The following is a 27,936-nucleotide window of genomic DNA, read 5'->3' as shown; positions in this document are numbered from 1 at the left end:
TTCTTTTTCTGTTTCATTTAGATGATGCCTTAAGTCTCTTAACTCTAGTTTCTCTGTCATTTTGTTCAATTTCAAATTTTCCCTATTGTTTCTCTTTCTGTCAGACTTATCCCAGACTGAAAGAGGGATATTGAAGTCTCCTGTCACTAGTGTGTTGCTCTTTACGTTTTCTTGTCGCTCGGATGTTTCTTTTATGAAATTTGGATGCTGAGGCACTTGTGGCAGATGAGTTTATTGCTGAAACTAGTTTTTCATCTGTGGTTCCTTTCAGCACGATATAGTTACCTGGTTATTCCTTCTGTATTTTTTGAATGTTTGTTTTTGCTTTGTTAGGTACCATGATTATAACTCCTACTTTTTGGATTCATTTAACACGCAGTAAATTCTTTTCCATTCCTTTGGTTTCATTTTGTTTATGCCTTTGTTCTTAAATGTGTTTCTTATAAGCCACAAATGATAATATTTTATTTTCTTATAAAATCTGTTATTCTTTATCTCTTCATTGGTCTGTTTAATCCATTCATGTTTATATTTTCCTCCATATGTCTCTAATAATGATGTTTTCCCCCTCTTCTGCTGTAAACATAGTACTATTTTCCTTCATTTACTTTATATTAATCTTTTTTTTATATGACCCTATACTATGGCTCTTTTCCCCTCACCCCTGTTCCCCCCTTTCATTTGTCACTGCTTTTTTCTTTGGAGTTTTCTTATTAATTTTTTCCTCTCCTGCTTTTATCTAATCATATAATTCTCCCTCCCCCCTCCTCCCAACTTTTTTCCCTTTTTCTCTTTCCCTTCAACCACTTTTTCATTAGTATTTAAAATTTCTTTCTCTGCACCCCTTTCCAAAACAGATTTATCTCTTTATTCTCCACCCTCCTTTTCTGTCTATGTAAGATTTCATCTCTGATTCAGGACCCTGTAGTCCTGTGATCTCTCATTTTCTCTGTATTCTCCTTGCAATCACGCTTCCACGGTATCTGTTCTAGGTTCTCCCCATGAGGTGCTTTTTGCTGCTGCTCTGTAGAGCTTGCTCCATGGATTCCCCTTTTCTTTTGTGCCCAACTTCCAGAATGGTGCCAGTTACTGCAGGAGTCAGAAAGGACACTGCTCTGTGGTAGGGCCCCTCCCCAGCACATCCCTGATTATGCAGCCCACCACCATTGGAGCTGTACCCTCTCTGGGTTTTTTTTTCTTCATTTAACTGGAAATACTTCCCTGAATCCACGCTCTCCCACTCTTCCAGGTTCCAGCTCCCCCGGGGGTCCCAGTTCTCATGTCCCTCTCTGGATAAGGAGACTTTTCAGGCACCAGCCCTCCCCCACCCCATCTTCCCCCAGTCCCTCAGGCCTCATGCAGCATAAGGTGCTCATCTCCCTTCACCTAGAGGAGCATTCATCAGGGAACTCCCTGCCACCTCCAAATCAGCCCCTCCTCCGCCTTCCTCCTCACCCACTGCCCTGTGGGCTCTTCTCTTTCTAAGACCACAGAAGTCACCTTCCTCTCATTGATAGCCCATGATTTGACCCCTGTGCATCCTTTTCTCCTCTCTATCCCCCTCCTCTACCCTCTTTATGTACCCTCCCACTTTATAATCTAGTCCCACAAAAGAAGCTTTCATCTGTAGGCAGAGGATCTGCATATTGGTCTGTAACGCCCATCGTCTTGGCTGATGCCTCTCCCAGACTCCTGCCTCCCTCTCTGTCTCCTTGGGACTTTTAGACAGAAATCTCTTCCTGTGTTGTAACTCTGCCTGTGGTTGTCTCTGGCTGCCACCCGTGTTTACTCCTCCCACGTTTCTGTTGTCTGAGGTGTTCTCGAGGCAGAAAAATTCTTCACTCCTGGTCTTCTTTCTAACTCTTTATTATTTAATGGAGATCCATCTCCTGTATGGTTAAGGCCAGATTTTCAGCATGGGTCACCCTGGGCTGCATCCTGAACTCCACTGCTCCTCAGAACGCATTATTCCGTTCCCTTCTCCTTCTCTAATGAGCATGGAATTTGCTTAGATTTGTATTGGAAGGTTTTCTTCTGATGGCTTGCAGAATTTAGCCACCACGTGTTTTGTTTGTTCTGTTTTGTTTTTCTGAAGATGATCTGTGAAGTCTTTCAATTGGAATATCCTTTCCTATGTTCGGAAGTTCTGGGCAGGTCTCTTGTGTAGTTTGTGGTGTTTGGGTTTTGGGCCTGGCGTGCTCTTCTGGGAGACCTGTCATGCTTAGGTTGTATCTACACATCCTGCTTTCAGCTTGCAGAGGGACTATGTTTTCTTTTAAAGTTCTCTTCTCCTCGGTCATCTTTTATTTCTGCGTATTGTCCTCCCTGTTCTTGGGTGAGGGTTGACGTTGAAGTTCCAGTTTTTTCATTCTGCCTATTATTTTTGCTGTACAGGACATAGATTCTGTTCTCCTCATTCTCATTTCTCTTGTGAACCAGCATCTTATGGTTCCATGCTATCTTCATATTCTGTAGGTCCATCTGTCCATCTGTCCCATCCAATGTTGCATCATTTTCCTTTCTTTGACAGCATTTATTCAGAGATTCCTGAACTCATTTAGTAGATCTAGAGACTACATTTCTTTTTGGTATTATGGTATTTTTCTTCTTGATTTATCTGCTTATGTTCAAGGTCTTTGAGTTTTCTTCTTCCTGAGATCTTTAGTAATTTCAATTTTTTATTTTTTTCTTCTGATTTTCTCCCATTTCCTTTCTGATCTTATCCCTTCTGATGGTGGTTTCCCTGGAGGCTGCATCTCAAAGCATCTCAGCCTCCTCTCAAGCTGGGCAATTCCTGGTTCACCACCCTAGGTCTCTGCCCCAGGGAATTTTTGGCTATCAGAACTGGCCCTCCCTGGATGTTGTGTGCTTTCTCTCAGGCTTAGTGGAGTGCCACACAGAGTCTCCCTACATGGTATTCTGTCCGGCTCCCTCTGGTCTACCTTTGGATTCTGGGTCTCCTAGTTCATGGAGCCTGCCAAAGTTGTTTTAGCTTTGGCATATAATTTCTATGTGAAGAGGTTGGAGAGGTCATGGGGTTCAGAGAAAATGTATAGTTCATTTTGACGTTCAGATAACTTGGAAATCTCCTCTGGAAATCTCCTCCACAAACTTTGGTACTTTGGTGTTCCTTAAAATTTGTCAAGGGTTTTTGTTGTTGCTTTAAAGGTGCTAGCACAAAATATGTTCTCTTGAACATATGTACCCTTGGAACACAGAAATCGCATTATTTATGAGCTAAAAATTGCCATCAGATAATTAAGTTTAATCTGCTTTGAAATATTCTACAACAGGTTTCTATTTTTGTCTGTCTCCTATTTGTAAAAGCTTTGGGGGGGATGTGAGTACAGGACTTGCCTTTAATTTATTAGGAATCGGTTGTCTCAGGTACTTGTAAGAGTAACTACAAAGCTGGTTTGAAGACTAAATAGAAAGGTAAGTATTTTTCTTTCAGTGTTATAAACTTGGATTGAAAGCTGCCATAATCAATTTGGATTCTTTTCCTTCCTTGAAGCATCGCATGGCTCCCAATCTCTTGAAGCCCTGTTGGTTTTACTTCCTGTTCATTGCGCAGTCCACAGGCTGATTGTAGGATTCTCCTTGTCTTGCTCCACTTTACAAAGATCCACAAACCGTAAGCATGTGTAGACATCCTCAAGTATCAGCAGATCCTCGTGGTACAGCTGCGTCTGTCATCTTGGAGCTCCCAGCAGTCCAGCCACTCCTTCCTTTGGGGAGAGACAGAAATGTTGTTTGCCTAGGCAGTGCTGAGGTTAGATATTTCACTGCAGATTTCTCTTCTTTACCCAGTCTCATAGTTCATTTAGCCTTCATTTCCACTAGTGGGGTACTTGTAGAGATGGTTTAACCAGGTAGAAATACATAGCTCCTTTTGAGATTTAGTTGGCATAACTGCAGAAACTTACAAAGTTATTTTAGAGCCATAAAAATATGACCTTTGTTTCAGGGAGGAGGTTGATTAGCTTCTATATATGCTTATCACCAAAATATTATTATTAATAGTATTTCAGTCACTTGAATGTAAATAACCTAGAACTGCAAAACATTTGTCACATACATGAAAAATGTCAAAGGTGACATTATTTTTATCCCCAAAGGAAATATAAAGTTGACCATTTGATCATTAATTGGCATCACTCTGGGTATCAAGATGCAAAATTAATCCCATGAATTAGTTTTACTTTTGCCACAAACTGCTTCATGTCACTTAAATTTTCTACAAATCTCAGTAGCGTCAGACAGTGATTTATGTACGCCTCAGCTAATAGAAACTTATTTTTTATTCCCCTCCCCCTCATAGAATATATAGGTATTAAAGTATTTTTTTCTCATCGATCCCCAGCATAGTAAGTACCATTTATGGGGGCATGCTTCTACTTTCTAGTTACAAAAGCTCTGATTAAGCTTTTAGGCCACATTGATTTGTATGTTTGCTTTTCTTATTAAGTTATTAATGACATTAAAGAGGTAGAATCATGACCTCAGCATTGTAGGGGCACTTGGCACTTATAAGTAAGCTATGAATGTGGAATCCTACCAGGCTGACCCCATGATGATGTCAGAAGCCAAGCTGCTTTTGCCTTGGTTTCAAAATTAAAATTTGAATAAGACTAATCCAATAAAATTTAGGCATTAGAACCAGAGAGAATCTTGGCATCAGTTTAATCTCCCCCCCCCTCACCTTCATTTTATAGCTAAGGAAGCTGAGTGAGGCTTAGGGAGATGAAGTCACTTACACAGTTAGTGACATGGGTGAGACTGGAATCCAATCCAAGCACCAAGGCCAGGGAAGGGAAGGTGGAAATGAACACTGATAGAGTCCCTACTTTTGACCAGACGCTGCTGGTGTGTCCTGGTCAGTCGCACCGGGGTGGAGGACAGTTTTCATTCTTAACTGTGGAACAGGCAATAAGTAGCCTCCCATATGTTAGGATGATTTCCTGTGCTGAAATAAATCGTCACATAATTGTATTTATATGGTAGCACGCTAAGATTTGCAAAGTGCTTTACAAACAGTATACCCTTTGATCTTCACGATAACCTGCGTGTTGGGTGCTAATCCTATTTTACAGCTGAGGAAACTGAGGCTGAGAGTTGCGTGAACCTTGCCCAGGGTCTGAGGACAGGATGCAGCTAAGGTATTCCTAATTAATTTCAAGTCCAGAGTTCCAGCCATTGAGATGTGTTTATGTGAAAAGTACTCTCTGACCTTCCCATGCCCTGCCTGAACGGTGTGCCGCCTTCTGGGTTTTTATCCTTTGGAATCTTTTTCCCCTTAAAGCTTCAGGTGCAACATCCACCAGAGCCTTTGAGGATTCAGGTTTTTTCCCTCCCTCCCTTTCACATCTTTCTGGACCCTTGACCTGACATCTCTCCTGTTCCTTCTCTCCCCACAATTAGAAACAGCTTCTCTAGGGCAGGGGCCGATGCATTCCGGGCTGCCTACCGCAGCACTCTGCACATCAGTAGACATCTAATAATAAGTAGACAATTACATTTGTGGAGTTAGGTTGTTCCTGTACTGGATAGCATGTACATTCGTATAACAGTTACTCTCATTTATATAGTGCTGTAAGATTTGGAAAGCACTTGAAAAAAAAGTGATCTCATGTTTTAGTTATCTTTTTCTGACCTATGGTTATTTCCTGAAGATGATTCAGTTATTCATATTACACACACACACACTCTTCCCATCCCCCCCACCCCCACCCCCCGATAATTTGAGCTTGACAGTATATGGTCTAGCCCATGACCAGAAGAGGGAGTGTTTAGTACTTCTTTATACACCAACACCTGGCAATTTGGTTTGGGTAAATGTTGAGAGGAGTTTACCAGGTCTGTGCTTACGGATGGGCTTAGTTTTTTTGTTTTGCTTTGTTTGTTTGCATACGTTCAGTCATTTTCCTCCATGCTGGATTATGTCTGTAGATTGTAACTGTAAGGTCTTTAAAATGTGACACCATATAGGTAAATGTTATCAAATCACCTCCTTTTTTCAGGTGTTTAAAAAGGGGGAAAAGGTGTGTGCAGCACTTTTGATCTTTTGAGATGCACCAGAAATACAAGCAGTAGATCTCAATTCTATCCTCATTTGAAATACTTGAATGGAGAAAGAGCGAGCCTTGTGTAATCTACCTCTATTGGAAACGGAAAGGAAAGATGTTCAGTGCCCCTCTTATTTGCAATTCATGGCTGGAAACATTGTTCTTCTTTCTGATGAATTGGTGTATGTTTTATAAATCAACGTGATTTTTGTCTCTAATAGCTTGCGATTTTTTTCCCCCAAATACCTTCTGAACTGGACATTAAAATGAATTGTTTTCTGGAAAGATGAATACAGATGGAAGGTCCCCACACCCATGATTTACAGCCCGAATTAGTATTACTGCACTGTTTACATTGGGCTCCAGTTCTGGTGCTGCCCTCGTTTTATTACTCTTAAAGCCCAGGAATAGTGCTTTCTGCTAAGTCTGCAGGTCAAAGGATGGCCGAATCCAGCAGGACATGGAAGCAACTCAGTTGTGTAGCCATTTACTTGGACAAAAAAATTCCAAGGGTGGAGTGTTGAATTAGTACTCCTGAAAGGTATTAGGCAGTGAAAATAGAAGTGTTAAATAGACTTGACTGTGATTGGCCCACTGAAATCTTCAAATGAGTTTTTCTAGCACTTTTCTTAAGAGTTTTTGTTGTTGGTGTTAGGGATGATTACTATGCCATGATCAGTTGTGATTTGCCTTTTGAATAAATGTCCCAGAGTATAACTCAACTACATGTGCCCAGGTTTCTCTTAGATTGTTAGGAATGCAGTGTTCTGGGACTCAGTAGTTCATGGTGTAAACCAAAGAGGGACTTGGTAGTGATCTTTGAAAAGCACATTTCAGCCACAATAAGGCTGCTCTGGCCAGCACCTTGTGGAAATTTCCATGTCATGTGATTTGAAATTTGGTTCCGGGAGTTAATTTTGTTCTTTTGAGCCAGAGGTGGTGGTAAGCCTGTGTAAAACATGTGGTCTTTTGGAGGATCACAGGTCCACCATCTGATTCACTGAGAGTCTCATTACCACACCTGGGAGTCATCAGTGTTCGCTTTGTATCCTAAGCAGCTGGGATAACTGCACTCATAGCATGGTTGATACAAAGACTTGGCAAATCAGACCACAAGGAGGTATTTTATTTACCTGGCATTGAACAGTTTGGAATAATTAAATGGATGCTAGACGCAAAATATGCCCCACCTGGAAATGTTCTAAAGTTAATACCAGCCAGAGACACGGCATTTATTCAACAACTACTGTGTACCAGGCACAGGGTTAAGCGCTTTACAAGTTATATCCCATTTGATTCTCACAACAACCCTGGGAGGTAGGTACTCTCATTATCCTCATTTTATAGTTGAGGAAATAGAGGCTGGTTGTTGTCCTTCGTCTTCGAAGAGGACCAAAATGACATCACCATGATAAAGTGAAATTTCAGTGTGTCCGACTGTGGCTGATCAGACCAATATGAGCTCAGAATGCTCTACCACAGGTTGGGCACAGATAGGCCATGTGAATATTTGGGGTGGATATCCCAAATTTGCGCATCCTGCGTTTACTTTGTGCTGTCTCAATTCTGCTTTGCTCAAAGAGCACAGCACCCTTTCTGGTGCGGGCACACCATGCTGAGCAGTCCTGTGCCAGTGTCTCCTATGTTGCACAGTCAGATCCAAAGTTCTTGAGAGAGTCCTTGTATCACTTCTTCTGGCCACCATGTGATCACCTGCCCCATGCGAGTTCTCCGTGAAATAGCCTTTTTGGCAAGTGTATGTTTTGCATTCGAACAGCGTGGCCAGCAAATCGGAGTTGCACTTTCTGAAGCATAGTTTGAATACTTGGCAGTTCAGCTCGAGCACGGACTTCAGTATCTGGTACCTTAGCCTGCCAGGTGATCCTCAGAATCTTCCTAAGACAGTTCAAATGAAAGTGATTCAGTTTCCTGGCATGGTGCTGGTAGTCTGTCCATGTTTCATAAGCATATAATGAAAGTATTTGTCAACATGACTGAAAACATCATGCATGGGAGCAAGCAAGCACACAGTCCTGTTTCATTCCATTGGTGACTGGGAAGGCACAAGAGCTTTGTCCATTATCCAGAACCCAGGCAAACATGCCATCATGAAATTGACGTACAATATTGATGAACTTCTCCAGGCAACTAAATGTTGACATAATTTTCCATAAGCTCTCACGACTAATAGTGTCAAAGGCCTAGGTCAGATCTACAAACGTTGTGTACAGAACTCTGTTCTGCTCCTGGCATTTCTCCTGGAGTTGTTGGGCAGCAAACACCATATCAACTGTTCCTCAGCCCTTTCTGAAATCGCACTGCTCTCAAGTATATGACCATCTTCCAGATGAATGATCAGGTGTGATGGAAATAGAGGCAGAGAGAGGTTAGATGACTTGCCCAGGGTCATGTAGCTAGTGAGGGTCAGAGGCTAGACTTTTATTCAGCTCTTCCTGACTCCAGGCCCAACACTCAAACCACTTTGCCCATCTGGATGCGTGAATCCCCTAATTATTAGCCCACACTTTAAAGGAGTTAGAGCTGACCGTGGATTTGAACTTCATTCCAACTTTATAAATAAGTTGTGCATTTTTAAGTATAATAATAATAATATAATAGTATTTTTTGACAAAGCCATTACTTGTCATTGAATTTTCAGGCACACAGCTGAATGAATTCTTTAGTGTTTCCAAGCTGAAAAATAATTTATCCCCCTTTCAAGTGCTACTTGGCAGTCATTGAGGAATGTTAAAGGTTGCATAAGTGCCAATTAGGGCCAATTAGAACCTGACTGCCCTGCTGTGGCCCTGGAGCATAGAGAGGACACTTGGGCCTCCATTCTGTCCCTCCCTATCCCCTTTCGCTCCCCCATAGAGAACTTGATAGTACAAAAGAAGGGCTTATCCTCGATGGCCCCTGACAAGACCTTTAATGGGGCTTGATTTTCATGTATTGCATTTGGGAAGTTCCAAGCATTGTGATTTGGGGAGTAGAGATCTTTGTAGCAGGTGGCTTTTTGGGGGGATTTGTGATTTCATTGATGGAGGGAATCTCCTGGTAGGAAAATATGACTGACTGGACAAGTGCAGCTGCTCATTCATCCTGCAGCTTTGTTTCTGGGAAAGTTGAGGGCAGCAGGAACCATCATGGAAGTCACCTGAAGGCGCAGGCAGCAGTTTCAGACATCTCCGTCTTCTTCCTCATCTTATCCTCTTGTCTCTGGAATTGGCTTCCTCTCCAGTATGACATCCAAGGACTTAACTCCACCAAGTCCTGTGGGGGCAGTCAGTGCCTCCTGCAGAGCCGTGCCTCCCTCGTTCGACTCCTGGCCCTCTGCTCTCGGCCTCATCTGTGTGAGTAGGCTGATGCAGAGAGAGAAGCATTTCTGTCAACTCAGTGCTCCCTTTGTGCCACAAAACACAGGGGCGTGCACAGCCCTCCCAACCACAGCTTCTAGGTTTCCCATTTCCAGGCCTCAGCAGCAGTGAATTGTCTTAGAAGAGAAACCACCTATGCCTGGAGCATTCTCTCTCCTTACCTCTGCCTCAGAGAAGCCCTCTCTTCCCCTTAAGATGAAACTCAGACCCCTCTTCTGCTTTAAGAATCCTTTCCTGATCTATCGTGTGTGTGTTTGTGTGTGTGTGTGTGTGTGTGTGTGTGTAAATAGCCCTGAACCAAAAAGTTATTACAGACAGATTGAATGTCAAAAGTATCTCTCTTCTTTTGATATCAAAGTGATACCTTAACTATTTGAATATTTGATTCAGGGATTTAGATGCAATATTCAGGAAGCCCACATAGCATTGTGGGGGGAGGGAAGGGGAATACACACATGCCCCCATAATAATAATAACAAAGTCTGGCACTTGTGTAGTACTGTCAGATGGATGCCAAGTGCTTTACCTGTATCATCTCACACTATCCTCATGATATCCCTAGGGATATGGACTGTTAATATTCTCACTTTATAGATGAGGAAACTGAGGCAGACAGGTTAACGATGACTTCCCTGGTCATAACCCAGGTAGGATTCAGACTCTGGTTTTTTGTGTTCTGTCTCCTTCCGTAGGGCTAAGCTGCCTCTGCACACATTCGCTATATTTCTGAGCAGAAACATCTGCTCTGTTCAGTTTGTTTGTTTTCAGTGATTCGTTACTACGAGTTATGACTTTTCTGCTAAATGGCTTAGGAAAGGAAATGTAATGCATTTTCTATTACAGCCCACTTGGGTTACCATGACCAAAAACCTCTGTCTCCCATGTGGCTGTTCTCTGGTGGCAGCCTCTGCAGGCTGGTCCTGTTCCCATCCATTTCTGGAAACTGTGCTCCCAAGCCTTCTAGGTAGAGAACCTGCCAGAGCTTGCAAGAAACTGAAAAGGAGAGGGAAGGGAGGGAGAAAATCACCTGTTCTTTTCTGCCAGGCTTGATCCCACAGAGTAGCTGTGGTGTGGGCAGGAGAGATGAACTAGTCAGACTTTCACAAAAGACAGGACTGTAACTAGCACGTAGCTATATTTAAGATTCACTTTGCTAACATATCATCTGATCCTCACAACCAGCCTGGCAGGTAGGTGCTGTTATTGACCTCATTTTACAGATGAGGAGACTAAAGCAGATGGCTTGGTTAGGATCCCATAGCTAGTAAATGCCCAAGGCCAGATTTGAACTCAGGTCTTTCTGATTCCAGGCCTGGCTCTCTCTTCACTGCTAACTGACCATCTAAGAAAGTGCCCATAACTTGACACAAACACACAAAGCATGAGATAACAGGTGTGACAGACTTGAGTAGAAGACCTTTCCTGGAATGTCTGTTTAGTAGAGGTCTCTAGTGGAGGGCCTTAGGGATCTATCCTTGACCTTGTACTACTTTTTTTTTAGTCAATGGCTTGGATGTAGATCTATCTATAGGTATAGATCAGGGGTTCTTAATCTCTTTTGTTTCAGTGTCTGACAGTCTTCTCAGAATGTTTTTAAATGCATAAAATACATTATACAAATACAGCATACCAAGAAAACAAACTTTATATTAAAAAATAAAATTTAAAGCGCAAGTTGGCAGACCCTAGATGAAGAACCCTAGTCTAGATGCATGCTTGGCACATTTGTCAGTGACAAAGCTAGGATGAAAATTGAACACACTGAGTGACCATCAGGAGTCAGAGGTATCATTGACAGCTTGGGAATATGAGGTTGAATCTGGTAAGACGACACGTAATAAAGAGAGATGTAAAGCCTTACATTTTGATTCAAAAAAGCAGTACCACATTGAGGGTGAGATGTAAGTAGTTTGTCGGACAAAAGTCTTGGAGTATTAGTTGATTCAGTGCAAAACTGCATCATCTGTGAGATGCAGCGGCCAAGCAGGCTGATGGCGCTAGGCTTCCCTGAGAGAGGCCTGGTTGCTCCAGTCCTTCTGTCAGGGATTATCAGGGTCTGGATCCCTGACCTTGACAGAAACTGGACAGCGGTCCCAGTGACTATGGGCCTAGAATGCAGGCCACAGGAAAAATGGGGAACAGCCTAGAAAAGAGAAAATATTTGGGGGGGGGTGATGTCCTGGCTCAAAGCAGCGTGTGAGCCTTGGGGTTATCTTGTGTATGATAGAGTTTGTTCAGTTTGCTCAGCTTGGCTTCAGGGACAGAACAAGGAGCAGTTGGTGGAAGGTAGAGCAAGGCAGTTTTTTAATTTAGTTCCACAGTGGAATGGACCAGTGTGGGCTGAGTGGGTTCCTGGTCACCACGGATCTCCAGGAAATGCCAGTGACCTCGGTTGGGTAAAGATGAAGCACTGCTTCCTGCCCTGGCTCTGAGTGGACTAAGGTCTCTGACTCTTCTGACCTCAAGGATGCCATGAAGGCCAGGCCACGATGAAGCTCCCTAGGAAAGGAGTCTCTGTGCCCAGAGATCACTGGATAAACATGTTGTGCTTTGTTTGCCCTTGGAGCCTGCAAAATAAAATCTAGAAAGAATTTAGTAGCACATTAGAAAAAGAAGTAAATATTGAAGGATGATTTCCACCAAAAATTATTACTTTATTAAATATAGTATGATGGCCTATAGATGTAGTATTAACTTATCATTCAAACCACATTTAATAAGAGCAAGGCATTTAGTATGTTTGCAAGTCACTGAACATATATCTACAAGAGAGGATCAAAGTTTAGGTTAGAGGCAGCTGGTGACACAGTTGGTTAGAGCACTAGACCTGGAGCTATGTGACCCTTGATCTCAGTTTGCCTCAGTTTCCTCAGCTGCAAGATGGGGATGATAGTAGCATTTCCCTCCCAGGGTAGCCATGAAGATCACATGAGATAATATTTGCCAAGTGTTTTGTAAACCTTAAAATGCTATGCTAACTGTACTGTTATTTGTATTAGTATTTCTAAAAGCTCCAGCCCATTTTGTTCAGTTGTCCTTTGCTTTCAGGTCGCCACCAGCCATTGGGGGCAGTCAGATGGTTTCATGGAAAACAGAATGAGATCTCCCATTCCAGTCAAAAGTAAAATGTTTTCAAAATGTAGTCAAATCAAGACAAACTGAACTTTTTGTCCTCTCCTAACTTGCCTGCTTTTATCAGGCCCCTCATTAGCCTTCTTTGCCACTTGCTACTCCCAAAAGATACTGGCGGCCAAGGCAGCACAAGAAGGAAACGTGGGAGCTTGACGGAGCAAGGAAATGAAAGCTTGTAGGCTTCAGAAGACTTCCCCCAGAGGGGTCTAGGACACAGCGTTCAGAACCCCATGCACCACACGCAGGATTCTTTTTTTAATTCTCTTGTCTATGGAAGCCTTGTGGAAGACTGAAAAAAGTTAGATACTGTCTTCCAGCATTAGAGCTTCCCTTTCCTCTGCTGAGTTCCGTCCACAGCCTCACACATAGGCCATAAATGCTTGTTGATTTATTGTTTGTTAGTCACTGTACAGAGGCCTTGCAGTTAGGGACAAGAAATTCACAGCCACGGCCTTCTATTAACTTCCCTTCTCTCCTCTAGGTGAAAATTTAGCTTAAACCTTGAGTTTTGTTCATTGGATTTTTTGGAAGGAGTAGGAAGGAGACTTGAAAAGAAATGCGACGCATTCTTGCCTTTACGAGTGCAGGCCACCCTATGGCCCCCTCCAGTTTCTCTTCTCTCCCTTGCCCAAGTGGGTTTTCCTTGCATCTTTCAGAAAGGTATGACTGACCGAAGGCTTTGTCATGGTCCCTTGAGTAGACTCTGGCGCCATCTTTCATTCTTCACTGCAGTTCAGTATTTGCTTGTCAAGCTTGCTTAACGTCTTCCCCTTCTCCTCCTGTTCTCTGCCTTCCACTGAGGCTCTCCAGGGAACTTTCCCAGAAAGCTAATGCGTGTCCTTTGGTGAGTATTCCAAGGGGGACGACAGGCTTTTGGAGGGGAAGCCCTTCTACTGTTGCTGGTGCTGAGCTTTGGAAATGTTGTTGTCAAGTTCCCAGATAAATGGAATGCTTTCTCTCTCTAGGTTGATAGGTTAGGATTTGTGATTGAAAAGGTGGGAGATATTCTGAAGGGAGACAGGTGAGGAATGCTGTGGAGAAAGGGAGCTAATGCTGGAGCTGGGGAGCCACGGGCCTTTAGATGGGGAGAGAAAATGGAGTTCTAAAAGTGGCAGTAAGGTTGCCAGAATTGCTCTGGTCATCCAGAAGTAAGGTTTAAACACTTTAGACACACTGGTCAGCTTTCTGTTGCTGAAAAAATACGAAACACCAACAGGTGCATGTTATTCTCAGAGCGTGTGTCGAGGATGGGGCTGGGTTTTTTCTTTGTATGAAAAATGAAATTATTTGCAATAAATTCTGTAAAATACTACTACAGTTCATGGAGAAGGTAGCAGGCAGGTAGGAGGAAGATCTGTCTGCCATTTCTGATTCCTAAACAAGTCATATGATAGCCCTGGACTAAAAAGTTAATACTGAACATAATGACCATAAAGGTTCATGTAATGAAGATGGACATTTTTTGATGTACTTACCCATGGTATTATGTATCACTTTCAAGGTATTCATAAAATTGAACCTATAAGTAATGAATATACTAAATTGTCTTCAGTTCCTGGCAAGTCTCTCCAAAGAGAAGGATTACTTTACATCAGCAAGGACTCCTTGTATGACCATATTAGATAAAATTAGACTCCACCTCCTGTTTTCTGTTTATCTGCCAGGACCTTTGTAATTCAAGGGCTCTTTACAGTAGTAGCAAATGTTACATAAGCCCAAACATGGAGTGTACTCAGAGGCGGTGGGCAGACCCGAGGGCTGATGCCAGCCTTTAGCAGCAAGTGTGCGAGCAGCCCCAGCCAGCTGATGTGAATGGAAGTGAACCAGGAGCCCTCCCGGAGCAGCCCCTGCTCTGCACGGGCAGCGGGCGCAAAGCGCTGCCCAAGTTTTCTCGTGCTGTTGTCAGAGGCAAGATTTGGCCCGGAGCCCAGCTCTGCATGGAGCCTGCTGCAGAAGGTTGGTGTAGGTCTGTGCAGTCGGGGCTGGGAGCTGAGGGAGTGGTGTGTGTGGGGGGGGTGTGCTCAAGTGTGGGTGCCCTCCCACCCTGCCGGGTACTGGCAGGGCCGGGGACCAGGTCTGTAGAGTGAGGTGGTCACGGTGGATCATCTCGAAACGAGGGATTAGCGACTGCAATCGGCCCACATAAGCCATCCTGAAATGTCATTTGAGTGATTTGGCCAAAGTTCAAAAGCAGATGGGAGCTGGGTTTGCTATTAACTCCGACAGAACGCTGAGCTTTGTGCTCAACTGCTCCTCCTGTGCGTCGCTCCGACACGGATGTCCCTTTTGGAGACAGGATTGTTTACGTAGCTGTCTAAAAATGGAGTCACATTGCGACGGTTTTTTTTTTTTTTAACCATGTTGTGTTTTGTTTCTTAATCTCTCTTGCGGTAGCTGTGGCCTCAGGCCTGTTGCTTCTCAGGATTTCCTGTAGAATCTGTTTTTAAAACTATTTGGACGGACACTCCAAAGCTCAGACCCACTTTCACGGAGACCTCAGAGCGGGCAGTTAGAGCAGGCAGCCTTTTTAAGAGATGGGCAGGGGTGAGCCTGCCAGTCTTCCAGTGACTCGGATGAAGTGTGCGAGAGAAAGAATGAACTGGGAAGGGACAATTAGGTTTTGTTAGAAAGGACGTGGGTCTGGTTGGTGGCCTCGGCCCCCAGCACAGCTGAGTCGGCTCCACACTGCTTCTGCTGGAGGCCTGGTACTTGTGATAGCTGCAAACTTTTCTTCCAACAGGAAGTGAGGTGACAGTTTAGTTGTTTAATTCTGATTGGTTTCACGTTTCATGTCATTCCAAATAATCTGCTTTAATTGAGTTTGAAAATTAGCTACCCAGTTTGTGGAACTGGAGAGACCATACCAAGTTCTAATCTTCCAGGGGTCTTTGGGTTCCATTTTTTTCAAATGACTTTTCTGTAAGATACCATGTTTCTACCTGCAGTCCAGCCCTGGTTGATTTACTTTAATTCCTTTTCACTGTTTATTACTGGGACGTTAGCATGTTGCTGTTTGTCCGGACCTAGTATTCATTGAGGTGCATTTTACAATATTATGCAGTAAGCATCGACCTGCCTCCCAAGGAGTCATCAAGTCATTCTTAGCAGGAGTGTATGCTGGATAACTGTTGAGACTGCTGTACCGTTCTTTGGAAAAGAGAGACACAAAACCAGTGAAAAATCGCAGCAAGGATTCAACGGACGGTGCTGTCATTCCCTTGTTCCTAGGAATTGCAGCGCCTCCTAGAAAAGATTGTCCTCCCTGTTGGAGATTCCTTCCAAGGACTGACTTTTCAAAGAAATAACTCCTTAATTGAATTCTCCAGCCCCTTTCAGTTTTCCCCAAGGCAAGTTCTGACTGTCCTTTGCAGTTCATTTCTTTTTTCATACGAGACACATGTAAAAGCAACACCAACAGTAATAACGAGATCTGGACTGTGGGGGCAGAACTTTTGGGGGGTTTGGCATCTCCTTTTCAAAGTTTGATGATGGCCTTGTTTCTCTCGTTTGAAAGTTATGACCAGAAACACAAACGTGGCTTCAGAAATGTTTCTGTGCAGTGACTCTTTCGGGGTGTTTTTGATACTTGAGCTGAATGTGGTTGGTACGGGAAATGGGGAAAGCTCAAATGGAAATGACAGTAATCTTTTATGGGACATGTTTTTGTACATGAAATTCGGAGTGAGTAGGGATTTTTAGGTTGTTTTTCTTCCTTCCCTGATACAACTCAAACCATGCATGCAGATACTACTCAGAGTGTGCCCCTTGAGGGCCGAGGCGGGGCGGGAAGTGGCCTGGGGTGGTTCTGTTCAGATGGCTCAGAGCTGTTGGTTTCTGACAGGACTGTGATGCCCCCTTGGGCCCCCCCTGCCCTGGGCAGAGGTGCCCGCCTGTGTGGGCTCTTCAGCTGAGTTGGTGCAAAGAGGAGGAAGGAGATGCTGTTTCTTTTATGTTTGTTCCCAAAATGGAAGGGATCTAAAGCCCGGATGTAGTCCTGGGATTGAGATGCCAAGTGGGTCAGACCCAGGGATAACAGAATCGTGGAGGTCAGACCCTCGGTCAGTCCCTCCATGCCGGACACTGTACTGGCCACACAGAGCATGGCTTTAAGTGTCGACAGGTGCACCTTCAGAGCCATTTTCTGCCTGTGACGATGAGCTGCTGAGATAGCTAGACTTCAGTTGGAATTCTGTCAGGGAAGAGTTAAAGGGACCCAGGTTTCATACATCAAGATGAGTTACCAAACAACATGTCATTTGGTAATGGGTGTGAAGCAGAATGATTTATTCTTTTAAAAATAGAAACAGGTCCCGAATTCTAAAATATCAGGCCATTTGGGCCCCCTCTTGGTTTTCCTTTCTAGGAGATTGACATTTCCTCTTAATTATAGGAAGAAAGAAGTCAGGAAGAGAGCCTGGGCTTTTCCGTGAGTTTTCAGCTTCTTAGATCCTTCAGGTCCCTTCCCAACCTAAAGCTGGGATCCTACTGGAAAGGGCAGAATTAGTGACCAGCTGCCCCCTGGGGAAGGCTCTGGCAGACTATTATTCAATGTCGCCATAATTCTGCGACTTTCTTAGCAACATTATTTACAGTCCATTCACACAGTTGCCCTTCCCCCACCAAAATCCTTCCCCTGGTAATGTGGCCTTTTCATGCTGCTGGTGTGAATGGGATCCAGCTGTATATGCTGTGCCCAGAGACCTGGAGACACCAACGAGTTCAGAATATTTCGATTGGGTATTCATTTCAGTGGTACAGTTTCAAATTCAGGACCCTGGTAGTCTGGTTAGGCACTTTGGGGTTCCTGAAGTCACATTTTAGCCAAGTGTTTACAGACAGCTCTTGGCTACTTCCCAGTGAATTTTTCATTTTAAAAGCCCCTCTCTCAGGGTACAGGGGGATCAACTTGATAGTTGTTTTAAAGTAACCTGGGTGGATAATACCATTTCTGGCTGTTGTTTTTCCTAGTGGAAGAGATATTGCGTGCTTTGTGTGGAGCACCTTGGGCTCTGAAGTATTTTGTTTGTGTTTGTTTTAATATTGTATAATCTCCTCAGCACCGTTTGAAACTGCCTCCTAACAATAATAATACCCGTCTCCCAAGGGTCTCTGTGGCTCTAGCAGGATAACACCTGAAAGCAGCTGGTAAAGCTGTCTGGAGCTGTGCAGCAGCAGAATGGAAAGTTCAGCGTGCGTTCCGTGGTGTTTGGTAAAGACTGATTCCTTTTTGGCCCAGACAAGAACACATTCGTTACTATAAGGATGGTATTTTACATGATGTGTACCCCAGTGACAGTCAACACTTGGGTTCAGCTGCTCAGCGTGAGCGTTTAGAAACAGTCTTTTCAGCTCTTCCCATGAGTGTATCCGTGACTTTCCTTTGATTCATGGTTTTATGCTGGAAAGGTGGGGAGGAGGGGCTAGCTCCTTTTGCTCCTTAATACTTTTGCTCTCTTAATAATGGTGGCGTTTTAAAAGTGTCAGTCCCTGTTTGTGGGGGATGGGACAGGGAGATGAGAATGGCAGTAAATCTGTTAAATGACAGCTTTCCCCTTGCTTTTTTTTTTTTTTTGAGTGCTTAGCTAGTATGTCTTGGCTGACTGTATTCATCTGAAAGTGTTTTCTTCATTTTTAACCAGATATTTGTTAGAATTGGCAGGGATCGCTCTCATGTTGTCCAGAACTTCAGGAATAAGTTTAAATACAGGTTTTATGGGGCTTGATCCCTGTGTTACAATGTGTTGCCTTTAAAAGTGACTCAGTTAATGTCTGGAAAATCAAGGAATCGAGGTGGGAACTTGGCCTGAATAAGCATCCTTTTATTTATTTATTTATTTATTTATTTATATAGGCTATTTGGATATTTTGGATATTTTGACTATTTGGGTGGGGGGGGGACCTGAAAAAGTGCTCTTGGGCCATTCACTTTAGCTGTTTAGGCTTCATTTTCCTCCTCTGTAAAATGAAGGGATCAGACCAGATGACCTGAATCTATGGTTCTATGATCTTAGTGACCCTAACTGAATCTCCTCCCCCAACACTGGTTATAGTTTTCTGTAAAGCTAGCTGAGATCTTAGCAGAGGGATTCTTCCTGTTTCAGTGGTTGGTGTTCACTTCTTAAGATTTCTTTTTTGAAAAAATATTAAATCCATAAGTTACACAGATCCCAGCTCTCGGAAGAGTCACCTGAGGTTCTGAGAGGTTTAGTGACTTACGGGGATGATGTAAAGTCAGATTGTGAACCCAACTCTTCCAAACGTATTTGAGAGACAGCATGGCATTGTGTTAGTATATAACATCATTTTTAAAAATCATATTTGGCTTTCTTTATTATGTTTGTTTTTTCTTCACTTAATAGTATTTTTTCCAATTACATATAAAGATAATTTTCCACTTTTATAAGATTTTGAGTTCCAAATTCTTCTCCATCCATCTCTTGCCTCCTCCCTTCCCAAGACAGCAAGCAGTCTAATATAGGTTATACATGTACAATCATGTTAAACGTATCATCGCATAAGTCGTGTTGTGAAAGGAGAATCAGAACAAAAGGACAAAACCATGAGAAAGAAAAACAATAAAATGAAAACAGTCTGCTTCAGTCTGCATTCAGACCCCACAGCTCCTTCTCTGGATGTTAGCGTGGTGTGATTACTCTTGCTGTGATCTTAGTTAATCACTGCACAGTCTTGCTGTGACTGTGCCATGTTCTCCTGGTTCTCATCTCTTCACTCGGCATCAGTCATGTACATCTTTACAGGTTTCTCTGAAATCCACCTGTGCGTCATTTCTTCTAGGATATTCCATTACATTCATATACCACAACTTGTTCGGCCATTCCTCAATCAATGAGCATTTTTTTGGCACCACAAAAAGAGCTGTTATAAATATTTCTCTACGTGTGGGTCCTTTTCCCACTTTTATGACTTCTTTAGCATGTAGCTCTAGAAGTGGTATTGCTGGCTGCACCATTCTGTAGCCCTTTGGGCACAGTTCCAAATTGCTCTGTAGAAGAGCTGGCTCAGTTCACAACTGCACCAACAGTGCATTAGTGTTTGGCTTTCTGGCTTTGCTACCACATGCTATATTCAGATGCTTTCCTCAAGCCTGTCTCTGACCTCTTCCTATTTGCCCTGATGGTCCTCCTCACAATTGACTAATAAGAAGGATGGATGCCCCATGTTTCTGCAGGTAAAGCACTCACAAATAGTCAGGGGTCATACATGTTTACTGATTTGATATAAAACATAAATCATAGGTTTGGAGCTAGAAGGTAGCTTAGGGAGCCTCCAGTCAAAACTTTCTCATTTTATAGTTGAGGCAGCCAAGGCTGAGGCTAGAGAGGCTGAGAATATTAGTGATAAAATGTGGCCAAGCCTAGCCTCCTATCCATTGTGCCGTTCTCTTGCTACTTAGAAGTGAATTTCACCTAACCCTATGGTGAGGGATTTTCTGCCAGTCTTCATGGAGGGCAGTTTATGGAGGGCATTTTCAGATGGGTCTTTTTATAATGTTCTTCTCTTTGTTAGTTGGAGCTTCTTGAGAAAAAAATAAACACTCCCCTTACCCCTCATCACCCTGCTTCTTTGACCTGATATGTAATTCTCACCAAAATCCATTCTAAAAGGTTTTGCAGGTTTGAAATCTATGAGAACATAGAGAAAAGGCAGTCAAACTGAGCCAGCCTTGGCTTCAGAGGTAGAAAGCCCTGCCGGCTTACAGACCAGCTAAGAGACCCTGGGTCAGCCCCTTAACCTCGCAGTGTCTGAGGCAGATCTCTAGGATTCTTACATGATAGACAAGTTGCTAATCTTTATCAGTGGAGGGAGTTTCCTCCATGGGAGAGTCTCCTATGTCAGTGGAATGGAAGGTCTGAGCATCCCTCAGCCCTGCCTTTAGTCCTCAAAACAAAACCTATAAGAAATACTCTACTAGGCAGGACCTGATCCAATATTCATTTACATACTAAAATTTTGAACTGAAAGGATTTTTAGAGATTATTTAATCCAAGGCTCTCATTTTTCCCCTAAGGAAACCAAGAGAGAATGTGATTTGCCCAGTGTCACATAGGTTCTATCTCTGACCGTGGGACCCCAAGGTTAATTCTTAGGGCTCGTAGTTGTTTTCTGTGGTAATTACTTCAGGAAGATAGAGGTGTTACCCCAAACAGCCTTGACTTCCTCCTATCATCTTCCTCCCATCTTGTCGGTGTTTCACCCATCCAATCTACACAAAGCCTCCCTGAACTCCCTACTTGTACTTTTCAGGTTCTACAGCATCTTAGGCTAATGAGGTGTGTATATGTAGCACTTCTGAGGAAGGTAATACACCTTGCAGCCAACTCTGTAATTCTCTGTTTGCTAGTCTGTGGGTTATCCAGGTCCCTTCCTGGGGATAGCTCCCTGCCTTTCCTCCTTTCTTTGCCCATTAGCCATGTCATTCATTCCCTGATAGCCCCTCCACTGAAGTGGGAAAAGAAAGTGCAGAGCTCTTCACCAGCTTGTGAATGGGGCTCAGGGATTTGATCAAGCATCCCGGTGAGTTTGAGGTTCCTTGTGAATTTCAGTTGGCCACGTACATTACCGCTACCTACTGACATTGTGGAGTTCAAGTGACTTGTGTTTACAAGGGGGCTCTTGGGCACCTTTGATTGTTTCCTGTAGAAGTCTGTCATGCAAACAAGACTGAGGCTCATTTAGACCAAAGGTGCTGTGCCCTATTCTGGGGAGGAAAGACAGTCACATCTTAAGGAGCCCACAGACTGACAGTAAGGACCAGATAGCCTCTGGTCATGAAAGTTGAAGGGGCTAAAGTTGAAGGGGCTAAGCACCTAGGAGAGGTACAGAGTGCTTTGAGAGTTCAGAGATGGGAGACATAGTTTCTGACTGGAGACATGGAGGAAAGCTTAATGGAGTAGATGGTATTTGAGCTGGGCCTTGAAAAGCCTGCAGTAGGCAGAGATGGGAATGAGGGACATAGAATGGATTCAGGAACTGTTCAGCTGCAATGCAGGAAGGAAAGGAGGAAAAAACCAGCTAGAGCCCTACTGTAGAAGGCCTGGAATGTCATCCTAAAAACTTTGGTCTTTATATGATAGGTAGCGGCACGGGCTGGGGCAGAGGCAGGGACTTGTCGCTGAAAGTTTCCAACCTGTGGAATGATATCTGCCAGGGCTGTGCTCTTGGCAAATGATCAGGCAGCCATTTGTGTGATTGCATTGCTATGATGGTAGTGTCCAAAATGAGCGGAATCATAGGTCATCCCAGTGTACCCTGTAGTCTTAGACTTTATGTGAAAGTATTGTGTTTCATTCAGAAAATTTCATTTCCAGTGAACATTGATGAACTAGAAACACATTCAGAGAGGAAGAGCGAGCTAGAATGGTGAAGAGAGTCCAAACCAAGAGTTCTTCTTCTTTTGTTGTCATGGACCCTTCTGCCAGTCTGGTAGAGCCTGTGGATCCTTTTTTAGAATAATATTTTTAAATGAATAAAATAAAAAACATGAGGTTACAAAGGAAATAAGTTATTGAAATAGTTATCAAAATTGTGTGTGTATGTGTGTCTGTGTCTGTGTTAAGAACTTCCTGTGGGCCAAACTATCAGTCCATTTAAACACCCTCTCTCTGCAAAGACATAAGTAAAACAGGTTAGCTTTCAACATGCTTCTGTGGGTTGTATAAATACAAGATGTAGTCAGAGAAAACGATATTAGCGCTTGGAGCATAGCCATGCTATACAGGGTTAGTAAATGGAGTTAAGAATGTTGATTTAGGAAAAGAGAAGGCTTATTGGGGAAATGACCATGATCTGTGAAAATCTGAAAGATTGTCATAAGGAGAAAGATAACTTTTACTCTGAATTAGAAACATTGGGAACGGTTCATTCAGTTTCCCACAAGGAGATACTTAAAATGACATAATGGGATGCAGCCAGAGAGATAGTTCCTGGAGGTGTCAGCAGAGTCTGGATGACCATTTGTTGGAAATTTTGTAGTGGGGACTTATCCGGCTAGTGGGCCTCTGACGTTGAGGTTGCCATGGCTCCAAATCCATGGTTCTGTCATTTGGTTGGTATAACACACACACACACACACACACACACACACACACACAAGTAGGATTAATTCAGAGGAGGGGAGAAGATCAATTAGAAGGAAGTGGGGGGAAAAGCCATTTCATAGCATTATTTATGATCACAAAAAGCAAAAAAAGAAAACACCACATATACCCGTTTGCTTGATGATTGTGGAATGGCTGATTAGATGTAAATGTAGTGTTATTGTACTGCAACACCGAGGTCAGGACAAGACCTTTGAAGTCTTTGGTGGAGGAAGCTGCTTGTTGAGGACAGTTCCTCTACCTATCCAAGGCAGCAGCTTCCCTGTCATTTATAATCTTAGAGAATTACCCAGAGCACTAAGTGTTTTCATCACTTGCCCATGTTCACACAGCAGTTATGTATCAGAGGTGGAACTAGGTTTTACTGATTCCAAGGCCATTTTATCCACCATGCCACACTGCCTCTCTTTATTACCAAACTGTAAAGAATGACTAATAGGAAAAGAAAAATACAAAAAGAACTCTTGTGGAGATGGAATAAAAATCCAAGAAGACTACAGCCACATGAAGAAAGCAGAGGGGCCGAGGTCAGCCATCGGTGTGGGGGCCATTCCATCAGTCACTGTTAAGCACCCAGCTTTCTGTCAGGCACTGTGCTTGGCGCTGGAGCTACAGAGACAAAATGGCGGTAGGGGAGAAATATGTGCACAGATAAGAAAATATAAAAGACCTTTTGGGGTGATTAAAGAGTGAAGGTGAGCAAGAAATGCATTCCAGGTTGGCCTCTGCCAAGGCCGGGGACAGGAGCAGGACAGCAGGGAAGCCTGTTTGGCTGGAATATGGCCTGTGTGAGAGGGATCAGTGAGCAGTCATCCATACCAGAGAAGGTGAAGGGCGTGGCCCACCTTTCCATGTTAAAATCTGTAAACTAACTTCTCAGCAGAGTTTGTTTGGCTGTTGGGTTGTGTCAGTATACGTGTGTGTGTGTGTGTGTGTGTGTGTGTGTGTGTGTGTGTGTAGATAATTTAAGACATCTATTTCAGTAGTCCAGGCAAAAGAGCGACTGAGCACCACAACTAGGATGTTGACTATTAACCTGAGAAATTGAATTATCTTGGGAACAGAGAGGATTTCAGTATAGGAGTGAAGGGGTATCACAAGTGATCTTGGAAATTAATTGGATGCACAAGTTGAAGAAGCAGTCAGAGAACCCTAAGGTTTTTAGTCTGGCTGATTGGTTATAAGGAAGCCAGCGCAGGATGTGCTTTTGTCTGAGAAAGAGGTTTTCAGCTTGGGGTTTACTGGACTGGAGATGCCAGTGAGGCAGCCAGATATTGGTGCTTTTGAAGGTAGTTAGAAGTGGAGGTCTGTGGCTAAGGAGATGAGGGTTGGGCAGTTGTGTATTTGGGAGTCAGCTGAAGAATTGGGATGATGGAAGTCCCAGGCAGACGGAGGGCACGAGGAGGAGGGGTGGGTGGATGGATGGCCACAGTTTGGGATGGAAGAGATAGCAAAGTAATGACCAGAGACGTAAGATGGGGACCACAGGACAGAGTTATTAATCAAGGGAGAGGAGAGGTCCAGACTGCCAGGTGGACACTTTGTCAAGGAAGACAAAGGCTGAGACCAAACCAGTGGATTTGACAGTTAGGAGTTAGTGACTTCATGAAGACTGGAGTAGCACTGAAGCCTTATTGAAAGGGCTGGCAGGTAAGCATCAGGTGCGGAGGCAGAGGAACTATAAATGGTTGGCAGTGGAAGGAAGAGAAGACATGGGTGTCAGGTTGGAGGAAGAGAGGAGGGAGGCCTGTATGTGACTGTCAGCAGGCATATAGGGAGAAAGGGCCTCACCTAAGCAGGAGACCATGGGATTGAGGGCCGGACTTGGGAAGGATGCTGGAAGCCTGTTCCTCTGAGATTGGAGGCACAGGTAGGGAGGGCACAGGGTTTGAGCTTTGGTGGGCATTAGATGGGGAAACAGCCTAATTGCCTTCAAGATTCCTCAGTAAGAGAGCTGAGATTGTCCACTGAGAGTGTGACATTTGTGCCTTTGGAAAATGGAAAAGGCCGATGGTAGCCACTTCTAGGAAACTAAATTGAATGAATATTAATAGCCTACATTTCTCCAGCTTTGACATATGACAGTAACAATAGCTAGCATTTATATGGTGCTTTTTAGATTTGCAAAAAACTTTACAAATAATTCATTTGATCCTCACAACAGTCCCATTTTACAGATGAGGAAACTGACCCACGGAGGTTCAGTGACTTACCCAGGGTCACACAGCCAGGGTAGGTCTTCCTGACTCCAATTTTGATGCTCTAACCACTGTGAAACCCAGCTGCGTGGGGAATCCTGAATGCGTCTCCTGATCCCTTGTTGCTCTGGGTTAGAGATGTCCAACTACCTGCCACATGCCACCTCTGCAGCAGGGCCTGAGCCAGATTAAAACGTAATTGGGAAATATATAACAAAGTGAAAATACAGTAAACACAGATAACATTCCATTTGAAAATGAAGTCAGTATGCAGCTGCAGGGACTCCAGTGTTCAGGTTAATGGTGCCCATTTCTTTTTGAGTTTGACCCCGCTACCCTAAACCAAGGTGCAGATCTGCACAGGTGGAGGGAGTGTCCTTGTCTGGGCCTCTCCCAATCTCACCAACATTTTTGGTGATTCATTCCTCACTTCAGTTTCAAGTTCTGAATGTGCTTTGTGGCCGTTGTACTGCAGAAGGTAAGTGCTTGAGGTCAGAAGCTGTCTCCCTTCTGTCTGGAGTCTCTAGCATAAGCCCTGGCACCAAGTAGGCCCTTAATAAATGCTTATTGATTGATTGATTGTTAGCAGTTGGGTACTGTAAGTGTTAGATAAAGAATCTAATTTGCTGAGCTGCAGTAGGTGATGTGGGCTTGCTGGATCCAGCAGCTAGTGAATGACAGGTGGGGTCTGCCCCCAAGTGTCCCTGACTCCCATCTCATGCTCTCCATTGATGGTGCTGAAGGGGAGTGGCATGGAGATTTACCAGCCAGGCAGCTCCAGGTTTGGCTTTGGTTACTTTGGGGTCTGTGCCTTGGTTGAAACACTTGGAAGTTTTAAAAGGATTCTTTTAAAAACAAGTTCAGAATTGTAGGCTTCTCTCTCTTTGGTGCATTCCCCTTTGGAAGGCTTCCTGAGGTCTCGATGCCTTTTCTCTCCACTCATATGCTGCCTTTGCGCTTGGAAGTGTCTGGCCCACAGCTTTCCAAGGTCTGCCCTGGTACCAGACCCTAGAGAGAGAGGAGCTATGAAGACGCAGCTTGGACTCTCCCCTGGGTCAGCAAACCACGTTTCAGTTAGAGTGAGCCTCTGGCCCAGTTAATACAAGGTCCCAAGGCTCCCTATAATTTGTTGCTGATGCAAGAAGCACCCTTTCTTAGGCAGGAAACCCAGTTTTAAGCAGACCCAAATTGAAACCCAGTAGATAGGGTCGGTGGTGGGTGGTATTCTCTTTCCTCAATTTCATCTGAAATTTAACATTGCTTCTGCTGGCTTGTGAGGACCCGGAGATCTCACGCCTTTTGGTTAGCTTGCCGATCGCATCAGATTAAAGGGTGCCTTGTTCAGGCTCTGAAGATACTGGAGCTGATGTTCACCAGTCATCATCCCTAAGCATCTCTGTGCACTTTACTAGGACCAGAGGATGCAGGGTACAGCCAACCATGCCTTGAGTAGAACAGTGGTGTTTGGGGAGAGTCTCGGCGCTGATTTGAACGCCGATACTGCTCTGTTAGTTAAAAAGTTTTGTATCTTGACCTAGTGGGAATGAATCAAATTAAACTCCATGGCAAGAAATGAGAAATAGGGAAGAAGAATTCTGGGAACAACATTGGAGGGAAAGTATATTGGGAAGAGAATGTCATATAACTTGACTATTGAAAATGCTCCCATCCATCAAGTGGCAGTTAGAGAAATGTAACACCCTCGCCCCAGTAAGCAGGCCCCCAATAAAGTAGAAAGAGTAGAAAGTGTCCTCAAGGTCAGTGACTTTAACCCTGCCGCAATCCCAGAATTGCTTATCTCACGATTTCATCTCCTTTATGTCCCGCACCCCTCCCCCCATCCTTCCCTTCTTCAGACACCTGGAGCATCCCTAGGATTTTACCTGATACAGTAGTAGCTGCCTCATTTTGATTTTTCATGACAGCATTGTTCAAGGGTCAGACAAAAATATTGTCAGCCTCATGAGAGATGATATGGGGCCTAACGTGAGATTGAACTTGATGTCATGTTCAAAAGATTTGTTTGGTTTGGTTTTAACTTGGAGTAACTGTGGTTGACTCTTCAGATGTCAGCTTTTTTCAGGAACAAAAGCCATTTTTTAAAAGTAAAATGGTTCTTGTGTATCACCTGTCTCAGACTTTCCCATAGAGGTGACAGGCATTTGGAAGTGTGGTCTTCAGTGAAGAAAACTGGGAATTCTGCATTGCACATGTGGCTTGGTCTCTGTCTGACCTGTCAGTGTCTCAGAGCACTGTTGACCAAATAGCCTACAACCAAACTTCAGAGCCCCTGTTATATGAAGACTTTTGGCGGTGGGAGTTTGGAGTGATTCTGGTAGACACAGAGACGTCACTTTACTGCATATGGAAACTCTCGAAACTCACCTGGAAGGTGCCCAATAATGGAGATCATACATTTTTAGGAATTAAAGTTATTATTTTAAAGAATTCATTGTGAGGCTGGTTAATGGTAACTGATAAGCTAGCATCTTAAAATTAACTAAATGGATTAATCTTATCAAATAATTCACTTCTGTAAATTATAATATATTTGTTTTTCTGGCAGTTCCTAATGCCATTGACAGCCTTCCTGAAAAAGAGCTGATCCCTCTGAGGATGCATTTGTTTTTGAGATCTCTTGTCAAGAATAAGCCTGTGTGACCCCTGCTTCATTCTGAATCACTTCCTCGTTAGAACTGGTAGAGCTATGTGTGGCATTTTGTCTTGTGCCTTTGGCATCTTGATGGTGTGAACCTGAGTTTGATCCTGTGTAGCCTGGTCAGATTATAAAAAAGGGAGTGAAGTGATTCACTGGGAGATTTCAGTCCAGACTTCAGGAATGAGACATTTTTAATGGTGTCATCTGTTAGTGGGGAATGGCAAAAACATGAGAAAATTGCCCAGCATGGCTTGTTTCTTAGCTATTGCTCGCTGTCCCGAGTCTGGGGAAGGGCATGAGGAAGAGAGAAAAGCCCCTGTACAACTGACTGCGTCGCAGCGGGTCAGTGGGGAAACATGACTCCTGTGGAGAGCCTGGATGCCTGCA

At 43.7% G+C, this 27,936-nt stretch overlaps 1 protein-coding gene across 4 annotated transcripts in view; it reads left to right on the top strand.

Moving 5' to 3' along the window:
* The window catches only part of ATXN7 (ataxin 7), a 101,436-nt gene that overhangs the window by 46,629 nt on the left and 26,871 nt on the right, over positions 1-27,936 (top strand). Inside the window, exon 1 of one of the 4 annotated variants that reach the window (XM_072598773.1) lies at positions 585-14,530. The exons of the other annotated variants lie outside the window; for them this stretch is intronic. Coding sequence (XP_072454874.1) covers positions 14,512-14,530 — 19 coding nt within the window. The 5' untranslated portion in view covers positions 585-14,511. Of the gene's footprint in view, positions 1-584; positions 14,531-27,936 lie in introns of those variants that run through there. 4 annotated transcript variants of the gene reach the window in all.

Source organism: Notamacropus eugenii, chromosome 3, assembly GCF_028372415.1.
Source record: "Notamacropus eugenii isolate mMacEug1 chromosome 3, mMacEug1.pri_v2, whole genome shotgun sequence".
In the NCBI taxonomy this organism is placed as follows: domain Eukaryota; kingdom Metazoa; phylum Chordata; class Mammalia; order Diprotodontia; family Macropodidae; genus Notamacropus; species Notamacropus eugenii.
Note: the sequence above shows the minus strand (reverse complement) of the source record. Positions and strands in the feature narration are given on the sequence as shown.